A 22,661-nucleotide genomic window follows, 5' to 3' on the forward strand; every position below is an offset into this window, starting at 1 on the left:
CCTCGAGAGTGGCTCTCACACGACGAAAACGGTGAAACTTATTCGAGGAAAGAAAGGAAAATATAACGAAAAAGGGAAAGGATAAGAAATTGTGAAATGTGTGCACAAAGAGAAATAGGAAAACCTCGAGGAGAAAATTTAAATGTATTCTCGTCGAGTTTTACCATTTTCACTCTCGTTTTTTCGCACCCCTAAAACTTTCGATTTCGATCGATTCTTCTTCTTCCGTTTACTCTATCTTCTTTCCTCTCTTTCTCTCGATTTAATTAAATATTCAACCACATAGTACATTCATACTACACACCAGACAACCCGGAAATTAATGGATACATTTGTTCGACTACACGGTAGCCACAGCGCTCGACCAATGGAACGAGAGAGACGCTTCATCTCCCTACTTTACATTGTTCCTTAATCACCTGCGTCTCCGTGGTTCACTAGAAGGTCTTCGTACTTTTCCCATTCTTTTTTCTCATCATCATCATCATCACCATCATCATCACCATCATCATCATCATCATCATCATCATCATCATCATCATCATCATCATCAATCATCATCACCATCATCATCATCATCATCAATCATCAATCATTATCATCATCATCATCATCATCATCATCATTATCATCATCATCATCTTTTTCCGGCCTGACATCTTCGACGACCGCGAAGTTGACGAAATTTTTTATTTCTTTTTTTTTTTATTCTTTGCTTGTTTGCTTATAATATCGAACAACTGAGTTCACCGACGGGTTTACGAGAGAGATCGATTATCCGATCCTCTCACCCCATTGGACGATCGTTAAAACTAGATTACTATTTAGAAGGAAAATCGACACATCATCGCGACTTACATCACGCAGGGAGAAACTCGTGTGATCGAGTTCTGATATCGAGGAAGATTCGTACAATTAAAGTTGAGAACGTCCAGAAATTATTAAGAAAATTCTTCGTAATTTCTCGACGTGAAAAACTCGTCGACAGAACAGATTATTAATTGTTCTTCTTTTGCAATCTCGTTTCTTGTTGTTGTTATTTCTGTTCCATTTCATTTTTTTTTAATTTCACGATGTTCATCGAAAGCAGAAGGCGTCAGCGACGAGTTCTCTTTTTATCGATTTGGTCTCGACGCAAGCTTACACGAGCGTTAAAACGGATGACGATCACATGCTTGCAAGGACAGGAAGCTTCGAGGGGGTGTGGGGATTTAAGCGTGCAAGACATCGAAACACGTTTCGATTCTTTCATATCTTCCCTTTTCTTTTTAAGAAAACTCCTATGAAACGTATTCTTTACGTCTCTTTGATCAATCATCTATCCAATTGATTACAATATGTCTACGTGCCGATCAAACGACCAATTCTGTCTACTCTACGATCAATTTTAATAGAACGATCGATGGCGTAACCGATATAATATAGCGTAGACAAAATTTATGTTTCTTATGTTGTTTCAAGACCGATGCTTCCACGATCGAAACGCGTGATCGAAAATCAACGAGGATCGCAGTGTCGCTAGCGATGACAATAACAATAATAATAACCACTAAAATACGCACTATGTATATTATTTCTGTACAAAGTGTGTGTAATTGCACAATGCATTTTTCCTTCCTTTCTCCCCTTTCTCTCCTTTTCCATTTTCTCATCGAGTTCATCGCTAAAACGGAATTTTACAACTATATATATATATATTTTTGTTTCTTTTGTTTCCCCGCGTCCACTTCTCGCACGTTCCATTATTTTCCATTTCGTCTCTGTGTGTTTCCTCTGTGTATAGTAAGTCAATAAAGCGTTTGCTCCTCAAGGCAGCTCCGCAAATAGAGAAATAGTGATACCTGGCAGTAAAAAAGAAAAATAGTTCTTTCTTTTTCTTTTTCTTTTTCTTGTCAATTCGAACAAGATTGTCTTAGATATTCGCACACGAGTCGATTCAAAAAACACGTCTCTGTCCGCGCGCAAAAATGGAACAATGCTTAATTATAATAAATTCTACGCAACGTTGGCGCGATACAAACAACAAAGTCATCGGTTATTAAAAGTCGATAAAAATCACGATCCGTGAAATTCTATCGATAAATCACATAATAGTCGCCATATATACCACGAAGCTATGGGTTTTTTTCATTGTATTTCCTTTTTTTTTTCATTTTTCTCTTACTCTTTGTTCGATCGTTTTGTCGATTAAAAAAACGAGGCTTTTATTTCGTTTGATTGAAAAAATCGTTTCTTTCGTGCCGAGTCGATGATAACAATTCTCTATCGGTTTTTTTTATTGAACGTCAACGTATAAAAATATTTCAAACTAACCCATCTTTAAACAACTAAATCGAAAGCTAAATCAATCTTTCTAATCGACGTTCTTCTCCATTTTTCTTTCATTTGTTTTTTTAATCATCTATCGTGATGCACATTCATCTCACGTCGAGTTTGAGTATTTTGCGAACTATCCGCAAGATATTGTTATCACACGAATGCTGAAGGATTAAGACCTTTTTCTTTAGGAGTCGCTTTTTTCTTTACGCATACGCGTTTTGTTGCCAGGTGACACTGACGAGCTAGCCTGATGGCAAAAGGAGAATTTATGATCTAAAATCTACGGAAAGACCCGTTCACCTACGAGCTCACGTGCTCTTTTTCCCTTCCCTCTATTAAACGAATTTCTTTTATCATGAAGAGGGACTGTTTGAAGAGCCACCTTCGTCGATCGTGCTATCTTTCTATCTTCATCTAGCTACTTCCAATGTATACGTTTAATTTGCATATTATCTTAGAGTTTATCTGAAAATGTACTTTAAGGATATATAAATCTGTCTTCTCAGTTACATCTCGTATTCCCCATAAAAGTCAAGTCAATGCCTCGCAATAAGAAATTCTGAGAGATGGCAAAGTTTCGTAGTCGACGTGGAGCATCAATCTTAAATGAAACAAGCAATCACCTGCTCTTTCATTTTTAAATAGTTCGAACTCCACGAACATTCGTACAAAAAGAGTCTCATATCATTATAGAACGACGTTTTCGATTTTCTAAGTTGCAAATTTCTAACGCTGCAATCTTAGTCTTCTATCAATCTCCTCTCCTTCTTCTTTATTTTTCTCTATTCATTTGCTTAGTTTGGCATCGAAAGAATGCAAAAGTGCTCAAAAAGATCGTCACACTGGACATTCCGACAATTTTATCCAAAGAACGGAGTAGTTTTAATAGACGCGTTAGGTGAGCTCAGGCGTGAACGAGTCTTTTTTTTTTCTAACAAAGAGAAATCAGCGAGTGACCCGACGCGATCGTTTTGTTACTTTTTCTCTTTTCTCAATTACTCCATAGGACGGGCCACCCTATATCACAATCTTCGTCGACGTCGTGGAGACGTTCGTCGTCAGCGCGAATGGCGGATGACCCCGATGCGTGGGTGATGGATAGGACGATCTACCGATGAGAGAGACGCAATGCATGACACGATGACGACGAGGACGATGACGACGAATGACAACACGACGCAGCAACGTCATAAAAAGAAACCACCGTCACCGTCGCCCCGAGTACAAACGGAGTATTAGCAAAAATTCCTCTTGTCGTGAAATACCCCCGGTAGCCACGATCAACCGAGAGAGATTTTATTTTTGTTATCCAGCCTCGACGCGAGGCCACCACACTGCACCTTCACCTATACCCGCACCACACTGTAGCACCTCAACACATTGCAATTGTCATGGCCTATGGAACCTGCAACCGAGCAGAATACAAATGCGCTACTTGAGTCTGTAGTTAATGGACCGGCTGGAATGGGTGGGATAGCGATTGATTTCTATCAGACGATATTGAATTTAATTTCGAGCAATCTACTTCGTTAATCCTTTGTAATCTTCAGTACACTTTTATAGCAAAATCTTCTGAAATTAAGAACTTTGTTTCGATAAGGTTTTCAAATTTATTTAGACTGTAGCCTTCTTTTTATTTTCCATTCTTTATTACAGAAGATAATACAGATATAATTTTTCTGTTATCTATGTTTCTGCAGTGGCACAGAAGAATCCAAAGGATTAAGGTTTTATTTGAAATTGGTTTCGTGGGAACGCAATAAAAGTACAATTTAAAGCTTCTATAGTAGTTTCTTGGAGGTTAGAACATGAATTGCAGTATTTTGTGTGGAAAAGAACAAACACATTGTCTGTCTATCTTTGAAATCTTCATTTGTTTCTCGTGCCAATTCGGCATGTTATGATAAATATAAAAAAGCAGTGTTATTATCCGTGAATGATGCAAATAATCTTATGTCTGAATTTACGGAAATTTCATATTTTTACTTCTAATAAAATATATTAATTATCAAACATATTGATTATCTAATAATCTAGAATTTCTATTGTTTTTAAATTAAAAAGATTGATCTGTCTCATAAATAAATAAATAAATATACAGGACATGTCAGAATTATCTTTATATTTCTATCATAAATACATGAAAAAATAGCGTACCTGGTGAGGTGTCGGCTGTCTTCATGAACGGCCATCTCCGAACTCTTAAACTCGTTCAACTCCTTTCTAATGGCTGCTTTGTCCTTTGGAGTCAATCGCGTCCAGGGTTTATCAGCCCTTCTGTCGTAATCGTGAGCCTGCGTGACTTCGATGTAGTCGTTGAACCTGATAATCTAATAAAATACAGAAAAAAATCCAACATTTCTTTCACTTTCCTGGTTGTTTCGATTTCATAGCACAACGTTATAACAGTAAAACTGAACGAAACGCACCTTCTTTTCCTTGAGCTCCTCGACGGTCGGTCGAAAGCTGAGCTTTCGCAGTAGATACCGCTTTTTCTCCTCTTTTTGTTTCTTCTCCTCTGCAGGACTTTGTTCTGTAAATAGATTACGCGGGCATCATATTTTATCCAAGATTTATCGTGTGGCCGAGAAAATGGAAAAATTGCAAAAACATCGAAGTATGCGAACAATCTTGATATTTGCTTGCTACGTATGAAACAATCAATTTTACAAAAACGTAAAATCTTACATATTTAATCTTTCGATATTATTTATCAATCATTATTAATAACACATTAATTAAAAATTTGAAACTAGCTGAATACAATATATTAATTGAACTTTTGTCAATTCTGACAATTATTTTATTACATAGATATTACGCGGAGAAAGCATCGAAGCAGCCTGTTTTTCTTAAACAAGAATTAAACTTGAAGATAATACGATTAAGAGTTGCTCGTAACATTGGGATAACTTTTGGAGAAGTTATATTAATTCTCCGTAGTACTCTTGGGTCCATTTGGACAGATGCAAAATTTCACTTTTGTTTCAATTCTGTGGGGAAAACCCCCTCTTTTATTACGTAATGAAATAGACGTGTTAATAAATAACCTGGAATTTTTGCAGAATTCGGCGAAAATCCAGAACATTAAAGAAGCTTGAAAAGGTCAAAATAAATAGATTTGCAGATATTGCAGAGAGAAATCTATCTTTAGTGTGAAAAATTTTAGTTGGAAATGACGGATCATACTTTAACATTTTGCTTCCCTGCTCGGTAATTTTTGATATTACTTTGATTAACAGTTTTATTTCCGATAAATCTATTAAGTTCAAAAAATAGCATCAAGTATTCGACCATTTCATCCGCAACAAGTTAATACATAGTTTCAATTTCAATTAACAAAGATAGATATTTTGCAAAAAGTTAACTGCGTTTGGAGCTTACTTTTCAAAATGTTTCTTTCCTCCAGTTCCTCCTGTGTCGGCCGCATACTCAGCCGCCTGAAACAAGAATTCCACGTGAATCAGTGTAAGTTTAAAGTCGCTTTTCTTTCAATCGGTTGGATCGATCAAGAGAGAGCGTAAAATTCACACGAAGACAAATAAGTGAATCATCGGGGTTATCTTCTGTTTGCTCCGTGATCCGACGTATTGTCCTTAACGTCACATTTTTGTGAAGTATTAAATTCATTCTTGTAAATATTATAAATAGATGTTTTGATGTTTTAGAAAATGAATCTATAATGATTGTTACAAGTTTATCGTTAGTTATAGGAGAGAAACTTTAGAATTGAATATGTTGTTAACCAAACCCATAGCATAACTATCTTTGCAGTGAAATTCGTGTTTTTGTCACCTTCTTGCACGTTTAAAAAATATTAACAACGTTAATTATACGTAGATAGAATTAAATTAATTATTCGTTTCTTGACAAAACATTTTGGAATTTATTACTTATTTTCAAAAGACTCGTATTTTCGAGTTTATCAAGTTAATCCCTTCTTAAACTATCTTATACTAGCTACTCTGTTTAGCTACCGAGTGACATAAAAAGTCAGGAGATCAACAAAAATGGGGCTACCACATCTTCACAGTCAAAGTTAAAAGAAAAACACTGAACTGCCAGAAATGAAATAAAATTTTTCGTATAAAAAATTATTCAAGAAGTCGAAAGGTTAAATATGAAATGGAACCTAAATCTTTTTCAAGTTCTAACAATACACATACAGACTTCGATATCAACTGTTTTCTCATAAGCCAAAGATAATACGCATTGTGAACTTCCTCCTTCACGTAATGAGCGAAACGAAGTGCACTTTCGACTGTTCTATATCTCCAGACGATTCAACAAACAATCTTTTACGTTTTAACATCTTCTACTTTAACATCGAAGCCGTACGGCCAATTTCAATCCACCAATGAATGATTAAACTTTCGCGAAGGAAAATCAATAAACGGAGGCATCAAGGATATTCGAAAACTACGCACGTACGAAGGTATTCGAATATTATATAGGGTTTAGTATTTATATAGTATTACGTAAACAATTTTTATAAATTTATTTTGTGCGCTATACCAAACTTCTTGAAATTTCATTAGGTTTGTAATGAGACGCGACTATTGCGATTACATTGGTAAAGTCTGAAATTGTTATATTAAAATTCTCCTCTATGATCATGAAGTAATATTAAAATCAGAAAGTCGACAAAAATGTACCCATTATATTATCTTCTCTCGTGACGTTCATGTATTTATAAAAAGTGTTTGCGCCATTTTTGTATTCGTACCATTTACTATAGCATTTCTATGTCAATCAATTATGTCCGAGTATATCAAGTTTCATATCATTTGATAGTACTTTCATATGTCTAGAGAAATTAATAATACACTATGAAAGTGAGATGTGGAATCTGATGAAAACACGCCGCATTGAAAAATTAGAATGTGCATATACAAATATTTTTACAAATTTTGTAACCACTGTGTAATACTTTCAAATACTCGAATACTTTCACGAGCAAGTGTAACAACATCGATTCTAGAAAACTCGTCAATGGCGATCGAGAAATTCGTATTCACCCTAAAGAGGTTAGCTTGTGGAGGCAAATCCTTCGCGTTCTTGGTTTAGTCCTGAATTTATGATTCGTAGCTACGCCAATGCGAGTGCATAAATTCAAACGAAACGTTAACTACTTCGTCGGCCTGATATCGCTAACAGTTCAGGCAATGCTTTTCTATGGCCGCAGACGTCACTATTCATGGCAAAGCGAGATACGCGAGGATTCAATGGTCGTTTCAATGCAAACAATCAATGGACCGCCCTCGAATAATGTTTGCCGTGCTTTCATCTATTATCACTTATTTTATTTGACCATCGCTAAGGACGATGAGTTTATCGAGGCTTATAACGAGCTTCTTTTTCTTTTTCTTTTTTTTATATTATGAAAGTGAATCTGTTTGATTGAAAATTACCTTTCTTTGTTGGGATGGAAATAAAAGTTATTTGTTTCAGAAAGTTAATTGTACCTTGCCCTTTTTTATCTGGTAACTTTTAACGAAAAAACATTTCTCTGCTTTTATGGAAATGAATCTGTTTGATAGAAAATTGTATTTCTGTTTTAGGTAGACGTTGAATAAATTTCATTTGATTTCAAAAAGTTAATTGCATTTTCTGTTTGGTCTTCTTTATTTAATTTCTATTTAGATTGTATGTTATATCAATTTATTAATTAGTGTAATCTTCAGAGATCAATGAAGAATAAAAAAGGAAGAACAAAAATAATTTTATCAATTCGTTTCTTGTTTGTAATAAAAAATAGGTAAAGGAAAGAAAAAATGAGGAACATTTGCTCACCTGATAAGCTTGGCACCAATTGCCTCCTTCGTTTCCTGCCTCTCATTGTCCGTCTGTAGTTGAAGGATGTTCCTGTTGATGAGCTCCTGCCTATCTGGCCTGAGGGCGAGCTTCAGCGACAACGACTCCTTGCGCGCAATCTTTGCTGCCAACCGGCCTGCAATTAGAGAAACAATTAGTTTCTTAATTAAACATGACTTATATGTTCACGAGACGCTAACTCATGGAGCTCCTTTTCGCAGATGAATATTACTTTCGAGATGACACTAATTAACTTTCTAAAGAATTTAATGGTAACGGGTAACTTAATTGCTGTTAATAGCATCTTGTTTTTAAATATTGGATTACAGGAATTTTCTTCTTATTATAATAATTAATATTAACTTAAAATTAGATTCTTTTTATTATGCTCTACATGGTGTGTAACTACTTCCGAGGTGGTGTAACCTTTCTGAAGAATTTGACACTGACTTTTTGATCAAACTATAATAAGTATTCATCGTAACGTGATTCATCGCCGCTATTTTTGAGACACTTCTGACTACCCGGTAAAAAATTATTCCAAATAAGAATTAATCAACATTAAATCGACAATAGATCGTAATATAAAAAATTGCAGAAAGTCTTTGTATACTAAGATTACAATATATAAAAATATACTACAGGATATAATATAATGTACAAAAATAAAATATTCGAAATACAGTACTCGTTATAGAATATAATAAGCAAAACAAATGTCTAATAAGAGTATATTTGTTTAACTGTATTCACAAAAATATATATCATAAATTCTTAGTCCACTAATAATTCCTCACTGTCGTCTAAGTCAACATGCTGTATATAGACAACCAAAGTACACGTTAATTTTTCATCGATTCTTTTGTAATTTAACCACGGATTTAAATTCAATTTCGATTTACCACTGAAGAGGGAGGAACAGCTAAGGCTACGACGTATAGGAGGCTCGTGTTTAAAAAAATCCATCGAGCCACAGGCGATCGACAAAGTCGACGCAGTCCAGATTGACAGCATGGTGTCATCGCACTGTTAATTCTTCCCTTAATCTTCTTCAAAAACTAAAATTCTCTTCCGAGGTAATCTTCCTCGAATCAATCTCGGTCCGAGTCCGCAAATTCGTAAATGAATCGATTTAAATTAGGTTTAGATTGAATTGACAACTTCTTCAAGATTTAGATCTTTAGATTTAGATCTTTAGATTTAGATCTTTTAACAAACTGACGAACTTTCCATTATAGCTTCCGATGATTCGATAGGACGATAATCTGCGTTTCGTAGGAGGATCGTTAATTCAAAACAACGCAACGGCCAGAAACACACTGAACTGCTTGCCAGCGATCTTCGAGGATTAATATAACCTTCGAGGCGTTTGCGTGATCACGCGTTTGTCTATGTGAATAAACGTATCGCGCCGGGAGTATAATTAGTCCGGACTGCGAATGTTGATTTCGTGTGTTTGGCAATCAAGCTACCGCCATCTTTTTACGACCCTTTCACGCCTCATATTTTATCCCGTAAAGTACCTGTCCACCCTTGTTCGAAACCACTTCACTTTATCATCGTCTTTCTTATTGGGAAAAACACAAAGTACATTCTCGCTCAAACATCTTCGAATAATTATTGTACCTGCTTTAAAGTCAGAAGAATTAAGTAAATAATGAGGTGGATGATAAAGTAGCTAATAAAGGTATGAAGAAATTTCTTTTGATTAATTGTCATGCCTGTGACTTGATGCAAGAAGTACCAATGTCAGTGTTCATAAAATTAAGATATTAGCATTGAAAGATACGTTAAAAGATTCGTTCAAATAATTTCTGACACGAAGAAGATAGAAGTTTCTGCTATTTCAAATTTCTTTTCTGATGCAAGAAGAGAGAACTAAAGGTTATGTTATTTGCGTGTTTCATGTTAACTTTGCTATCCTTTTGTAGGAAGTTGATTCTATGAAAAATGTTCACATTGGCATATACAAATGCCATTATAATAATTTTTAGGTAGAATTTGAAATCGTCGTTTTTCATATAGAATGCAAAATTATTTACAAACTCAACACCGGGTTTAACTTGTTTTCTGTAAAAGTATAACATTTGACTTTATAACTTCTTGCACAAAGCCACAAATATAATTGGAATTTTGTTTGTTTATGAACGTATTACGGATGTTTATACATATATGCAAGACTATATGAAATAAGTGAAATAAATCTCTTTGCATGCAATCAAAAATGAGAGATATCCTAATGGAAGTATACGTCGCGTTTAAAAAGTTTGATTATCGCGAAGGGCTTTAAAGTTTTTAATTATTTTGGTTAAAAACATATATACGCAAGGATAATTCGGACTAACATGCTCCTTCAGGATGAAACTAAGCAAACGAACCTAACGAACTGATCTGTTGAGCTCTTAGTTGTAAAGATACGACTGGTTTGAGTTGTTGAACGAACCGTCGAGTAGTGTCTAATTGGATATACGAAGTGGAATTAGTCCAAGACCAGAAGTCATGTTTACGATGCAATATTTTTATATAAAATCATCGTGCTATATTGTCGTATATTATTGTCATATTCGTTACAAAACAATTTTCACGCATTTAGTCTTTACATAATAGTAACGTAATACTTTTTCACATACGCAAATGAATATATAGCAAATAAAATATTATTCGTTATGCATTATTCGAACAAAAGTGTGTTTTAACAATGCCCAACATTGTTGCAGGACACCCGTTTGAAATATTGGGTTATCGAGTTTTCGCTTTATTCAAACACATAAAAGTTATATTGAATTTCTGTCTCGAACTTTATTCTAAATTATACATGTTTAGTTCCCTTTACGAGCAATTTCGTTCTCCTAAAAGTTAAAGCTATCCTTCTGCCTTTCTTCCACCAGAAACGTAAAATATTACAATAATTCTTGTAACACCATAACGCTAAATATCGCAAAAAGAACCTTAAAAAAAAAAAAATAAGGAAGAAATAAAAGCTTCCTGTCTCATGATTTTTAGGCATTTATGGGAAATATAAAAGCGCAAAAATATAAGGAATGTATATATCCAAAAATATATAAAATGGTTATGTAATGGACGAAGTAAATTTCTCAGCTAGTATTCTTTCCTTCTTAAGTTCTATAGCTAATTCTTTAGTAGATGTCTTCTTCTATATTAATTTCTGTAGCGAATTATTACTGATTATTACTTTCCATTGCGATCTAAAAGATCATGGGACATAACATGCAAAAATATATAAAATACTCCAAAATAGAATATTCGTTATAATATCTAGAAAATGAAACAATTCTGTGCACAGATTCCATTTCTTTAATTGTGTCTAAAAATGTAAATCTGTATAAATATCCGTAACCTAGCGATCAGCATAAAGTAAATTAAAGTGGGATCGAATCGAGTAACGTTAAGATGGAAAAGTAATCGAAAGAATCATTAACGAATCGCTTTAATTGCCTCGGATTAATTGTTAAGGGGTTCACGTTCACATTTGCCCAGGTTAAAGTGGGGAAGAAATTTCAATTAGAAACGGTAGTGTTGCAGCTACATCGTTTATGTAATTCCTTCCTCCAGAAGACAAAAAAAAAAAAAAAAAAAGAAAAAAGGAAGAAAAAGGAACAGAAAAGAAAAGAGAAAGAAAAAAAAGAACGACGAGGATGGTATTGTGTTTCTCATTAAGCTCGACCAACACCGAACGAATCTTCCATTGAAAAAAGCTTTTATCCTTTTTGCCCTCGTTTAAGATGTTATTAAAAAATATTTCTCACTGGACTTGCTCCCTTAACACATTCACCGCTACCAAAATACAACATGCTTAACTGTGAAATGGATTTCTTTTTTCCTAGAAATGAATTGAAAAATGTAAATAATAATTTTTGTCTTGACACACTGTGACTCGGTTCGTTCTTTGTCTTTATGTCAACGAAACGTTAGAAAAGACAAAAATGTGGCAATTACGTAAGCAGAATTATTTTCTTGGAGATAATTGAATCAACGCAACGTATACGTCGGAACGTGTTGAAAGTGACGTTTGCAATAACTGAACTACGTTAAACGAGAGAATAAGTTAATCGTCAAGCTCGTCGATGAGTTATCGAGGCCATCGGCCACACGTGGATCGAGCGGTGGTTATTCGATGCCTCAATGTTTAATAATATCGAAGTGGAGAGATGGAGAAAAAAGAAAAAAAAAGAAAGAAAAGGAGAAGTTGCTAATGGAAGCGTACGGCGAACCTTGGGTGTATAAAAAATTCACGACAGAACTTTTCCAACGCAGAGGCAAATGAAATTAAGTCGTCTTTTGATAATCCATTAATTAACTTCCCACTAAAAAATCAATAGTTGGCCGTAGTTTTTAATAAAAAATGGAGGACGAATTTAATGCCAGTGTCTGTCAAATTCGCACCCTTAGAGCATCGAAATTTCAAAGTAGTTAATAGTCAATGAATTTTATATATAGGACGCTGGCTGTTTTTAATAGCCAGCGCAATTCACATTCTTGAGACGCCTCTATTGTGCGAATGATATGCACATGCAATTTGCGATAGACAGCTCAGTTATTGATATCACAGACTGTACTCAACATAGGATGAAATTTTATTATAGTTTTCGCAAATATACAAGTTCTTGCTACAGGTTTCACTGCTGAATAAATTTTCCTATTTCTGTTTTAATACAGTCTTTAGGTTATGCATATTTGGATACACGTTCGATACTTTATATTATTATTATAAAATTAAGGATACTAAAAGCTACACGAACATAACCATTTATTTAATTTAACCACTTCATGTATCCACTTCTCTATTCACCTCTATGACTCTCATAGCAGTCACTGCATTAAACTTTCCTCAACTTTTTTCTCACAATTCCCTGGGGGCTACCTACACTAAATTTCCACCGCACTCGTTTCCGGTACTTACTTTTCTCATCGTCGTACTCATCCCTGTAGAGTACCTGTCCGTCTCCGGAATCGCCGTCAGCGTCCTCCCTTATCACGTACGGCCGCGCGTTCTCCTTGTTCTCCAAAGTGCACGGCAAAGCGAGGCCAAATCTGACCGGTCGACTGCTGAAAGAATCGCCACGAAACACATTCAATCGATTATCATTTATTAAATAAAGCGCTGGTTGACGCTACTTGAATCAATGTTCTACTCTACGGCGATTCAAATACGAATATATGCGATTACGGAGGGGGATGAAATAATGGTACACGGCCTGGTCAGTATGCACTACCGATTATCAATATCCGGACACTTCGATCGATTTGTACTAACACCATGTGAACGTTGCCAAAGTATTCAAATTAATATCAAACTAATAATTAGAAGTAGCATTTACATCGTTTCTTAAAAGGTCATCATATCAGCCTAGTCCACTACCGAATTGGGACCATTCGAAATCACTAAATATCTTTCATTAACATTGGAAGATACAACTAAATTTGATGTATCACGACAATTCATATTAATTACCAAGATGTTATGTATGTTTCGCTTATACTCTTTGTAGCAGAATTTATATGTTTATGCAATAGTGTAGCAGTTAAAAGTATGTATACATGGAGTATGTATACATGCAGTAAAAACTTGTATACATGGTCCTAATTTAATGGGCAGGGACTGTAAATCTAAAGTATCTGTTAAAAACATAGCAATAATATATCAACTATCACTGTCTGTATCGATATCTAATGTATTCCTATCAGTTTAGAAGATCCTTTTTAATGACTCGTAATTCAGAAATTAAAATAATTCTGTAAGGTTTGACAAATAGAAATTTTATTATTGCACATCGCGCTTTTGACAATAATTTAACCGCGTCACAATATTCGATTATACAGTACTATACAGGTTATGTGGAATAACTTTATTGCAACTCGATTTGTCTGTAATTTTGCAATCAGAATACAGAACCTTATTAGGAATAAGCAAGTGTCCGGATACTTTCTGGCGGTAGCGTATTTATCTGCACAGTGTATGTGTATGTGACACGTTGATGAAGATAACAGAAGCAAGTTACGGGTTCTCCGTGAAACGGACGTTGTCCTTGTCCGTCACGAAATGGGTTATCAAACGACGTCGACGCAGATAACGCCGTTTCCTTTCCGACGCGGATGCAACATTTTTTTTGTCATGTTTAACTTCGCGTTGCAGACTGGTTGTGATATTCGTGATACCGTGGAAAGGAAGCTGTGACAGCTATCTTCCTCTTTTTATTGTTTCTTTTACTTTTTAAATTTGGCCAACTTGTTGAAAAAGTGTCTCATCACGGATTTTAATGGGACTTCTTTTAATCTTCGTTGATACGTATGAACGAATGGAAAAATGAAACGACTAAAAAATTGCTTAGAGCTTTTCCTCCGTCATTTTTCGTTCTAAGATGTATTTATTCGTCATCAAGGTCATTCTTTTAATTTCGTCCGTTGTTTCTACGTATCGATGAAGATCGATTCTGATTTGTTTCTGTTACCATTTTCAATTTATGAGCGAACAAGGATGATGGCAAGTACTGCGAAATCTCGAATGAATTGGCTGTATGCGCATTTGTTGCTTTGCGTTAATGGTAACACAGCTCCAGAAAGATTGGAGTATGTGACTCTTTGTTCTCGGGAAACTAGTCGAGAAGTTATGTTCTTTCTTCAGAAATTATTTATGTTTTAAATGCTTCTATTACAATCTTCACTTACAAAATGATAAAAATATCCATTATGATAAATAAAGAATAATCAAAAGCTAATAATAAAATAAAAAAGCTAAATAAAGAATAATAAAAAAGAATTTATTAATTTCTCGAAAACAAAAGGTCATGCATTTAAATCCTTCGGGGACTGTTTCACCATCAACCTAAATCATCGAATGTACATGCAGTCTACTCATTCGAGATTTCGCAGTTCTTGCTACCTCCTCGTAAGTAAATCTGCTAAAAAGGGATTAATATTATTATTTTACGAATTATTAAAAACGGCAGAATACAAAATTGATCTTTATACATTTAGGCAAATTTACAAGGGTGTTTTTACAAAACAGAATAATTTCAAATTTATGCATCATAATCCTTTGCATTAAATTAAGATTTAGTGCTATACGATGATATTGTGGAATTATTGTCAGAATTCTATTGTTATTTCTTGTATTGTTTTTGTTTTCTGATGATGAAAATGATAGTGCGAAGGATTAGGATGCAGAATAATGTATAATAAAAAAAAAACATAGTAACAGAAACGAGCACATAGAAAAGGTTTCAATATATTACAAACTCCAATTATTTAAACAGCTGAGTACCAGACAGACTTAGCACCCCCAAGTTACATTAACCTCCAGCTGTTCAAACATTGAAATGCCAGCTGAATTTAATTAACCCTTCAGTGATTAATCGTTGTACACGCACAACAATTGTATGTCACAAACTCTAAAATATTTTAGTATGGTAATACTTTAAATGTAAAAGTAGATGCTAGCTACGAATTAAGGTGAAATGTTCGAATTGTGGAAATAATAAAATAACAAAAAACAAGGATAGTTTCTTTGTGAATAGATGGTCCATTTATACTCATTTATATCGATATTTTATAGTTTGATAATATTGATATATTTCATGCATTTAAGGTCATATAAGCATTAATTATAATATAAATGTAACAAATTTCAAAATCACCAAGCTAATGTCACAGAAGGGTTAAAAGAAATTCTTCAAGAACATCGTGCACGAATGTTTAAAAAACAAATTGACGAACGTTATTTTCCTCGAGAAAACTTCGAAAAAGCTGTGAAAGAAGGAGTGAATCCGAAACAACGCGTTTCTTAGCCAAAAAATTCGATCGTCAGTCGTGAAAGCGAACGAGCGTAAAAAGCGTCGAAGCCGCGTGGCATTGGGAACGTAAGAAGACAAGAACTCGAAGCAAAGAACCGTCACGGACCGAGGTGACGTTTCTTAATCCATTACAGCCGACGTACGAATCGAACTGCTTTGTACTGTCTAGCTCGATTCGTTGACAACGATAAGGAATCTCGAGATCCTCGTTCTCGTCGATCGATGGTTCGAGGTTCTCTGGCCGCGTGAAACGCAAATAATCGGATGAGTGAAGCGTGGGCGACAGTTTTCATGGGTTTCCCTAGGGTTTTCTCATGCTTAAGGTCGTAGGTTTACCATGCTCACGGCGTTCCTGATGCTGACACAGAGATAGAAAGAAAAAGAAATAGAGAAAGAGAGAGAGAGAAAGAGAGAAAAGGAGGAAAGAGTCTCCAGAGAAAAATAGAAATATACAATAAATATATATAAAAAAAAAAAGAAAAATAGAGCAAATATGGAGAGAGCAAAAAAAGAGAGAGAAAAGAGATAATAAAAAGAGAATAATGAAAGAGAGTAAATATAAATACACTGTGCCTTGTAACAATAAAACCACATTAAAATTTTTATTTCTTAACAGCTACAATGCAACGAAACTTGATTAGAAGTATGCAAGATTAAATAGTTGAACTTGTAAAAGCTATTGTTACATATTCATTTTATTCTATCTTGAATTCAATTTTTTTATAATTAAATATTATGCTGTATGTTATCAAACAAGAATAAACTGCGAGTACATTTCTATCGTTTCTCTTTTCTCCGCTACATACAATCTATGTTTCGTAAAGAGAAAGACTATAAATAGTTTCTCAGTACGATATCAAACATATTTAACGTACAAAAATTGAAAACTTTTAATTGGTTCCACAGTTATGAGACCCAGTGTGTATATACAAGAGATAGAAAAATATTAAGAAAAAGAGAGAGACTAGATGACTGTTGGTTCTCTGCGATCAACCGCCGTGGGTATAAGACAAATATTTATACATATATATATATATATATATTTAGGTATATATACCATATTGGTTCGCGCATGCTTAGTTAGACCAATGCCCAATTACCATATTCTCATCCTAGGCCTCAACGGTGGCCTTCTGGTTAAGCATAAGAAAAATACCATACTTTTAACTAGTGACTGACACATAATGTATTTTTTGTTGTATCTTTTTTTTTGTTTTTAATGGACGGATGCGCGAAGCTACCCCTTCGTGAGATTCGCCTCACCACCGGAGCATCGTTCTCGATCCCTTCGATCCAACCTTCGAAACACACGTCGCCGTCTCTTCTTTTGCTTTAACAATCGAAACGGAACACTCTCTGTACTTTACTTTGGATTTAGTATCTCGGTTGTTACGTATGAAACGCTGCCTCGTAAAGGAACCTATATAACGTTTACGCGGCTGGGTAAATGTACTGCCATAGTCTGACTGCTGCTCGAAATACGACGTCGTATAAAATGTTACTGCTTGATAGTGCACTTAAATTTCCTGTTACTTTTTCAGCTTTTTTCCCCAGTGCACTTTAAGTTAAAGTCTTTTGCCCGACGAATATTCTGATTTAAATATTTGGAAATTCTTTCCTTGTACAGTGATTTTAATAATAATTAATAGACGACATTAGCGTATCGGTAATTAGGAGGAAGCTGCGAGTTACAGAAATCTGTTGGATAAATAATTTTGAGAATTTTATAAGTGCGCGTTAAGTTATTTTTTTGGTTCGATAAGACTTCTGAGTAAAAAATTTGAAAATTCATAATATTGTGTTATTTTTTTTGTAAATATCTGGGTTTCCTTGCATAATAATTTGGAAACTACATGTTGTAGTGATATTCGTGAATTAATGAGTTGAAGGATATAGAGTCTCTTTGTACCCGGAGCCGATAATTGTTTTTGTGAAAAATGTAGAAAATTCGCAAAATCATTTATTTGTAAATATCAAATCAATTTCATCAATATCAAGAGTTTTGTATCGACTCAGTTTGCAGATTACAACTTAAAAAATGCGTTTTACTATGCTTCTACTAAAACATAAATGATCTATTTAAAAAAAATTGTAGAACTTTATTCCTTAAATTTTGCATCATAACGTATGACGCTTAAATTCGACGAATGTAATGTAAAATAGTGCACGGAATCGAGAAAATCGAATTGTTACTACCAAAATTCGTCGAAATAATATCGAAAGTAGCACGACGCGCATCCATTTGAACGAAACGATGAGTGAAAGGGAACCTGCAATAGAAAAAGAAAGAGAGTATGCGGGAACACGGTGCACGTGCGCGTGAGAGAGATGACAAGGCCGGAAGGTGAAGAACGATGTTCCAGACGAGCTTCTCCAGAGTTTTCAGGCGTTTTTTCATTAAAACCAGCACGCTAATTAAACTCAAACAATTCGCCCTGAATTTCAGTCGAATCTTTTATTCTCTATACCAAAGTCGTTTGACTACGATCAAGAAATTCTTCCAATAAAATCACAATTAAACCAAAAAAGATATTTTATTATCGATGCTTCCGAACCCCGAAGAAGACTCGTTTTGTTTCGCGACGAATCTTGTGCTTGATCGAAAGAAAGACTCGCGGGCACTTTGTTGAATAATTCCTTTTCGAGAAATATTTCTTTTTCATGTAACATTTTTAACGATAGAAATTAGAAACTTTCTTATATAGAAATATATCTCTTCCCAAGAAATTTTCCTGATAGTTTAAATTAAGAGCTTAATGAATCTCTTTCTCTGTTTTGTTGTATGACCATCGAGTCTTTCGAGAAGAAAGATGTCTGAAGGGCTTCCCGTCAGCAGAGAAATCGCTTGCTGTTGCACTAACTTGAAGGAGGCATGCAGCTCCTGACGAAGGGTCAACGGCCTGTTCTCCTGCGTTGGCGTGTTCTGCGGCGTGCCAGGCCCACTTCCGGAGCCCCTCTTCTTCAGCACACTCTTCAGCGGCACCGCGTGAAACTTAGGCTCCTTCGCGGGGATCTCCTCGACCCTGGACGTGTCGATGGCCGGGTCCGGCTGCGACATCCTCGGCACGTACATGTTGTCTTCTTCCTCCACGTCGAAGTCTTCTTCGTCCTCTGTGATAGGCGGAGGAAAAATGATCGTAAGATGTGTTTTTGGTAAATTAAAAGATTGGGTTTTCCGTGTGTTGTTATTATCGATTTTAAGAAAGACAAATCTTTAGATAGATTGTTTTTAACGTGTAAAAAGGGAATATGCGTAAGAAGAATACAAAAACATATCGAATGTTTTAGTTTTGAAATCAAGATACTAAAATATTTTGGATACTGTTTTATTTATACTAACAGAGAAAAATGCCACATCAAAGTTTGACTTTGAGTAAAGTTTTAATTAAAATAATAGATGCTAATTTACTGCTAGTGGTGTATCCACATTTAAGGCCATACAGATTTTAGAGAAGTATCTCGAATTTTAGGTTCCAAAAATTTTTTGCCAGTCGAAGTTTAAAATTTGTTCGTAATAAATGTAATAAAAATTACGCATTTCTGCTTCTCGGAATTATCTATTTTTAGAAGCCGTCTTCGAAATATATATTTTACAAAATACCTTCAAAGATACTGCAGGAAAAGAAACAATTCCAAATTTATATATATCATTGAGATAGATTCGATATCTTGAGTTAAACTGCAGTTTCGATGCTCTAAACGAATAAACTTTAGTGTCTGACCAATTTTACGGCCTCACTATATTGATGGCACCGACAGTATGTATTTTTATGGTACGATTTAATTGAATCGATTTTAATATTGTTATTTAACGGTTACTGTTTACATATTTTAAAATTTTAGAAATTACAGCTTTTCTATCGTTGCAATATATTATAGGTAGGTATTATGAAAGACCCTGAGAATTATTTTTGAATAATTTTCAAGACATGGTAAATATAATCAATGAAATTCCCTTTTAATTAAGAAAAAGTCAAACTTGGAATATAACAAAAATTTGTTCAACCCTGAAAATCTAATAAGAGCACAAAAATAAAAAACAAATGAAAAGATTTTACTAGACTTATAAATTTGTATAACAACCCATTGATATAATACAATATTTATTATCAATATAGTAATATATTCAATCTAAAGTATATGAATAAAAATGAAAGACACCAGTGATTTATATATTATGTTAACAATAGCAGAATAAACGTTATATATAATGAACAGTAGACCTTTGGTACATACCTTCTTCTTCGTAGTCGGACGACAAAGGATTCCGTATTTGCCGTTGCTTAGCCAACAAGAGGGTAGGACTCGAAGAGCTGAACATTGGAGGAGGCGGAATCGGCCCAATTTCGCTCAGAGGAATCGGCGGTTCCGGAAGTTCCGACAACATCAACGTATTCTGAGGTGGGAGAGGATAACACCTCTCGATTACCTGCTGGTTTTCGCTGCTTTGGTCTAGGACCCCCTTCTCCACTGAAAACGGATAAAACAAATAATTTGTTAGTCCACCTCGTTTACTTTATTTACTAATTACATTTTACTAATTATCTTTATATATAATTAATAAATTTTATTATATTGATTCTCTATAAAGTAATTTTATTTATTATATTTGTCAATATACTACTGTATTTAATTATAGTATTATATTGGTACTTATACCTAACAAATTATTCATAGCAATCATTGGTTCATAAATTCTAGATTATAATGAAAAGCTATAATCGATTATACATTTTTTATGTTATAAGCAAATAATTTTTTATTATAGAAGATTAAATTACATAACTGTAAACGCCAAAACATGGTAGAAAACTAATATAATATGCATGTATGAATTGTAGAAGTGGTAATACAATTATACGAAGTATAAAAGCAATTTAAATTAAAGATTCGTAAGGTAATAGAATTGTGGACGTATCTAGGCACTTGGAGAATCGTTCTATCGCATATTCTATTGGACTGAATCTCAATACTTCCGATTGAATTCGAATATAGAACGCCCTACTTCTCTAGGCTGGATCGAGTGACAAGGAACATCCTATGAAATTAGAATCTTCGAGATCGTTTTTATTATTCTATACCTTGAAAGGAAATTCTAGTTCAGCCTCGTAGCATTACGAATGATTAAATTTACTTAAAATTATGTTTACTAAAAACAGACATCGTATAAAATTCTTATAAAGAACAATACCAATAGAACCGACAATAAACAATTCTCAACATTTTTCCATTTTCAATCTATGCAACGGCAATTAAACGAAGTTGACTCACTGTTGGACCTTTATTTGGTTTTATATCTTCTATAAAAATTAATTCTGCAAAATTATCGCAATCTTCCAGATAAGGCAACACGTTAATAATCCACGGAAACGCATCATCATCCTATCGTTGTTAAATTTACTCCGCATGTTCTTCAATCTCACTTAACAGCGTCCCAATAACTCTCTCGCAATTCATCAACTCTCCACGATCTCCACCAATCTATCAAGTGCACCTAATCAATCCTAACAATCTCTCGTTTCGATCAATTCGAAATGACAATTTCCCCTCTATTATACCATATTCACATAACGCAGTTGGAATGCAACGATGGAAACGAAAATGTCACGATCGGTGGACAACGTTATTCATGGCCACTTCTCTCCAAGATGGAGGAGAGAAAACGTGTGCCAATCCTTTCGGGAAATATGATTCATCGGGGAGTATAGATCCGGCGGAAGCTTGGCAAGTAAGTATGCATTGCTGGTTCCGTTCGTCGCCGTGACAAATTGTGAAATTCCACCTCCGCGACTTTTTCCCACGGATTCCCTTGCGACGCTCATATTCTCTCCTCTTTTTCTCTTTCTTTACTTCCACTCCTCCCGGTCCTCCGTTTCCTCATTTTTTATCCAGCACCCGCTGTATCATTTGCGTCACGGTTCATTTGTCACGAGAAATTCTCGCGTAAACCGTAATAAATGAACGCAGCGCGGATTCGCCAGACGACACAATGTAACAGAGATTTTTGCTAAATTTCAAATTCCTCTCTTTTTGCTGCCGCATAAAACTGTCGAAGCTTTCCTCACTTCTTCCTCTTTCTTTATTTTTGTAACGGATTTGTCGCATTTTCGAACGTTGAGTGATTTTGGCATTGAAGCTGATGAAATGGGTTTAAAAGGGAAGTTTCTAGCGACATCGGTGTAAATGATATTTGGTATGTCATCCATATTTGTGAAGTAACAGATGCTATTCTTTATTTATTCTATAACACAAGCAAATTTAGAATTTATTACAGATCCCAATGCATTTTAGTGACCACTTTAGTATTCATTGTTAAGTCGGAATACTGCTGGTTCTGTTTGTTCTACAATCAATTTTATCAATTATCCGTAAAAAAGGCGTTTTATATTAATTAGTTAATTAATTAAAAAAAAGATATAAAGTTTACATTATTACACAATATCCTTATAACTGAAACGTCTATAATTTATTAATATCTTTCAAATTGTTCAATATTTACGTACAATGTATTAAATAAACTTGTAATTTGTAGTAAAAGTAAGAAAAGGCAAATAAGTGCTTGAAACGTGTAGTTTTGTATAGTAATTTTTCATATCGTATGAAACGTGTAATTTACACCATATTAACATCTTCTAATATCTTTATTCGAATTTATTCAAAAACTCAAGTACGATGTTCTGCGAACTTCAAGGGTAGCTAATTAAAAGCCAATCTAGC

The 22,661-nt window shown here is 34.5% G+C and overlaps 1 protein-coding gene across 11 annotated transcripts in view; it reads right to left on the reverse strand.

The window, feature by feature from the left end:
* Nucleotides 1-1,055: 1,055 nt before the first annotated feature.
* The window catches only part of LOC117239509 (phosphatase and actin regulator 4B), a 392,276-nt gene continuing 370,670 nt past the window's right edge, over nt 1,056-22,661 (reverse strand). For 8 of the 11 annotated variants that reach the window (XM_033505127.1, XM_033505126.1, XM_033505131.1 and 5 more), the window contains 9 exons: nt 20,181-20,414; nt 18,806-19,055; nt 17,045-17,077; nt 13,055-13,200; nt 8,113-8,269; nt 5,704-5,759; nt 4,749-4,852; nt 4,477-4,649; nt 1,056-3,724 (listed from right to left, as the gene is read on the reverse strand). In XM_033505127.1, coding sequence (XP_033361018.1) covers nt 3,709-3,724; nt 4,477-4,649; nt 4,749-4,852; nt 5,704-5,759; nt 8,113-8,269; nt 13,055-13,200; nt 17,045-17,077; nt 18,806-19,055; nt 20,181-20,414 — 1,169 coding nt within the window. In that variant the 3' untranslated portion in view covers nt 1,056-3,708. The remainder of the gene's footprint in view (nt 3,725-4,476; nt 4,650-4,748; nt 4,853-5,703; nt 5,760-8,112; nt 8,270-13,054; nt 13,201-17,044; nt 17,078-18,805; nt 19,056-20,180; nt 20,415-22,661) is intronic. The other 3 variants (XM_033505123.1, XM_033505125.1, XM_033505124.1) reach the window with 3 other exon arrangements.

This window comes from Bombus vosnesenskii, unplaced genomic scaffold, assembly GCF_011952255.1.
Source record: "Bombus vosnesenskii isolate JDL3184/JDL3185 unplaced genomic scaffold, Bvos_JDL3184-5_v1.1 scf7180000014105, whole genome shotgun sequence".
NCBI lineage: Eukaryota > Metazoa > Arthropoda > Insecta > Hymenoptera > Apidae > Bombus > Bombus vosnesenskii.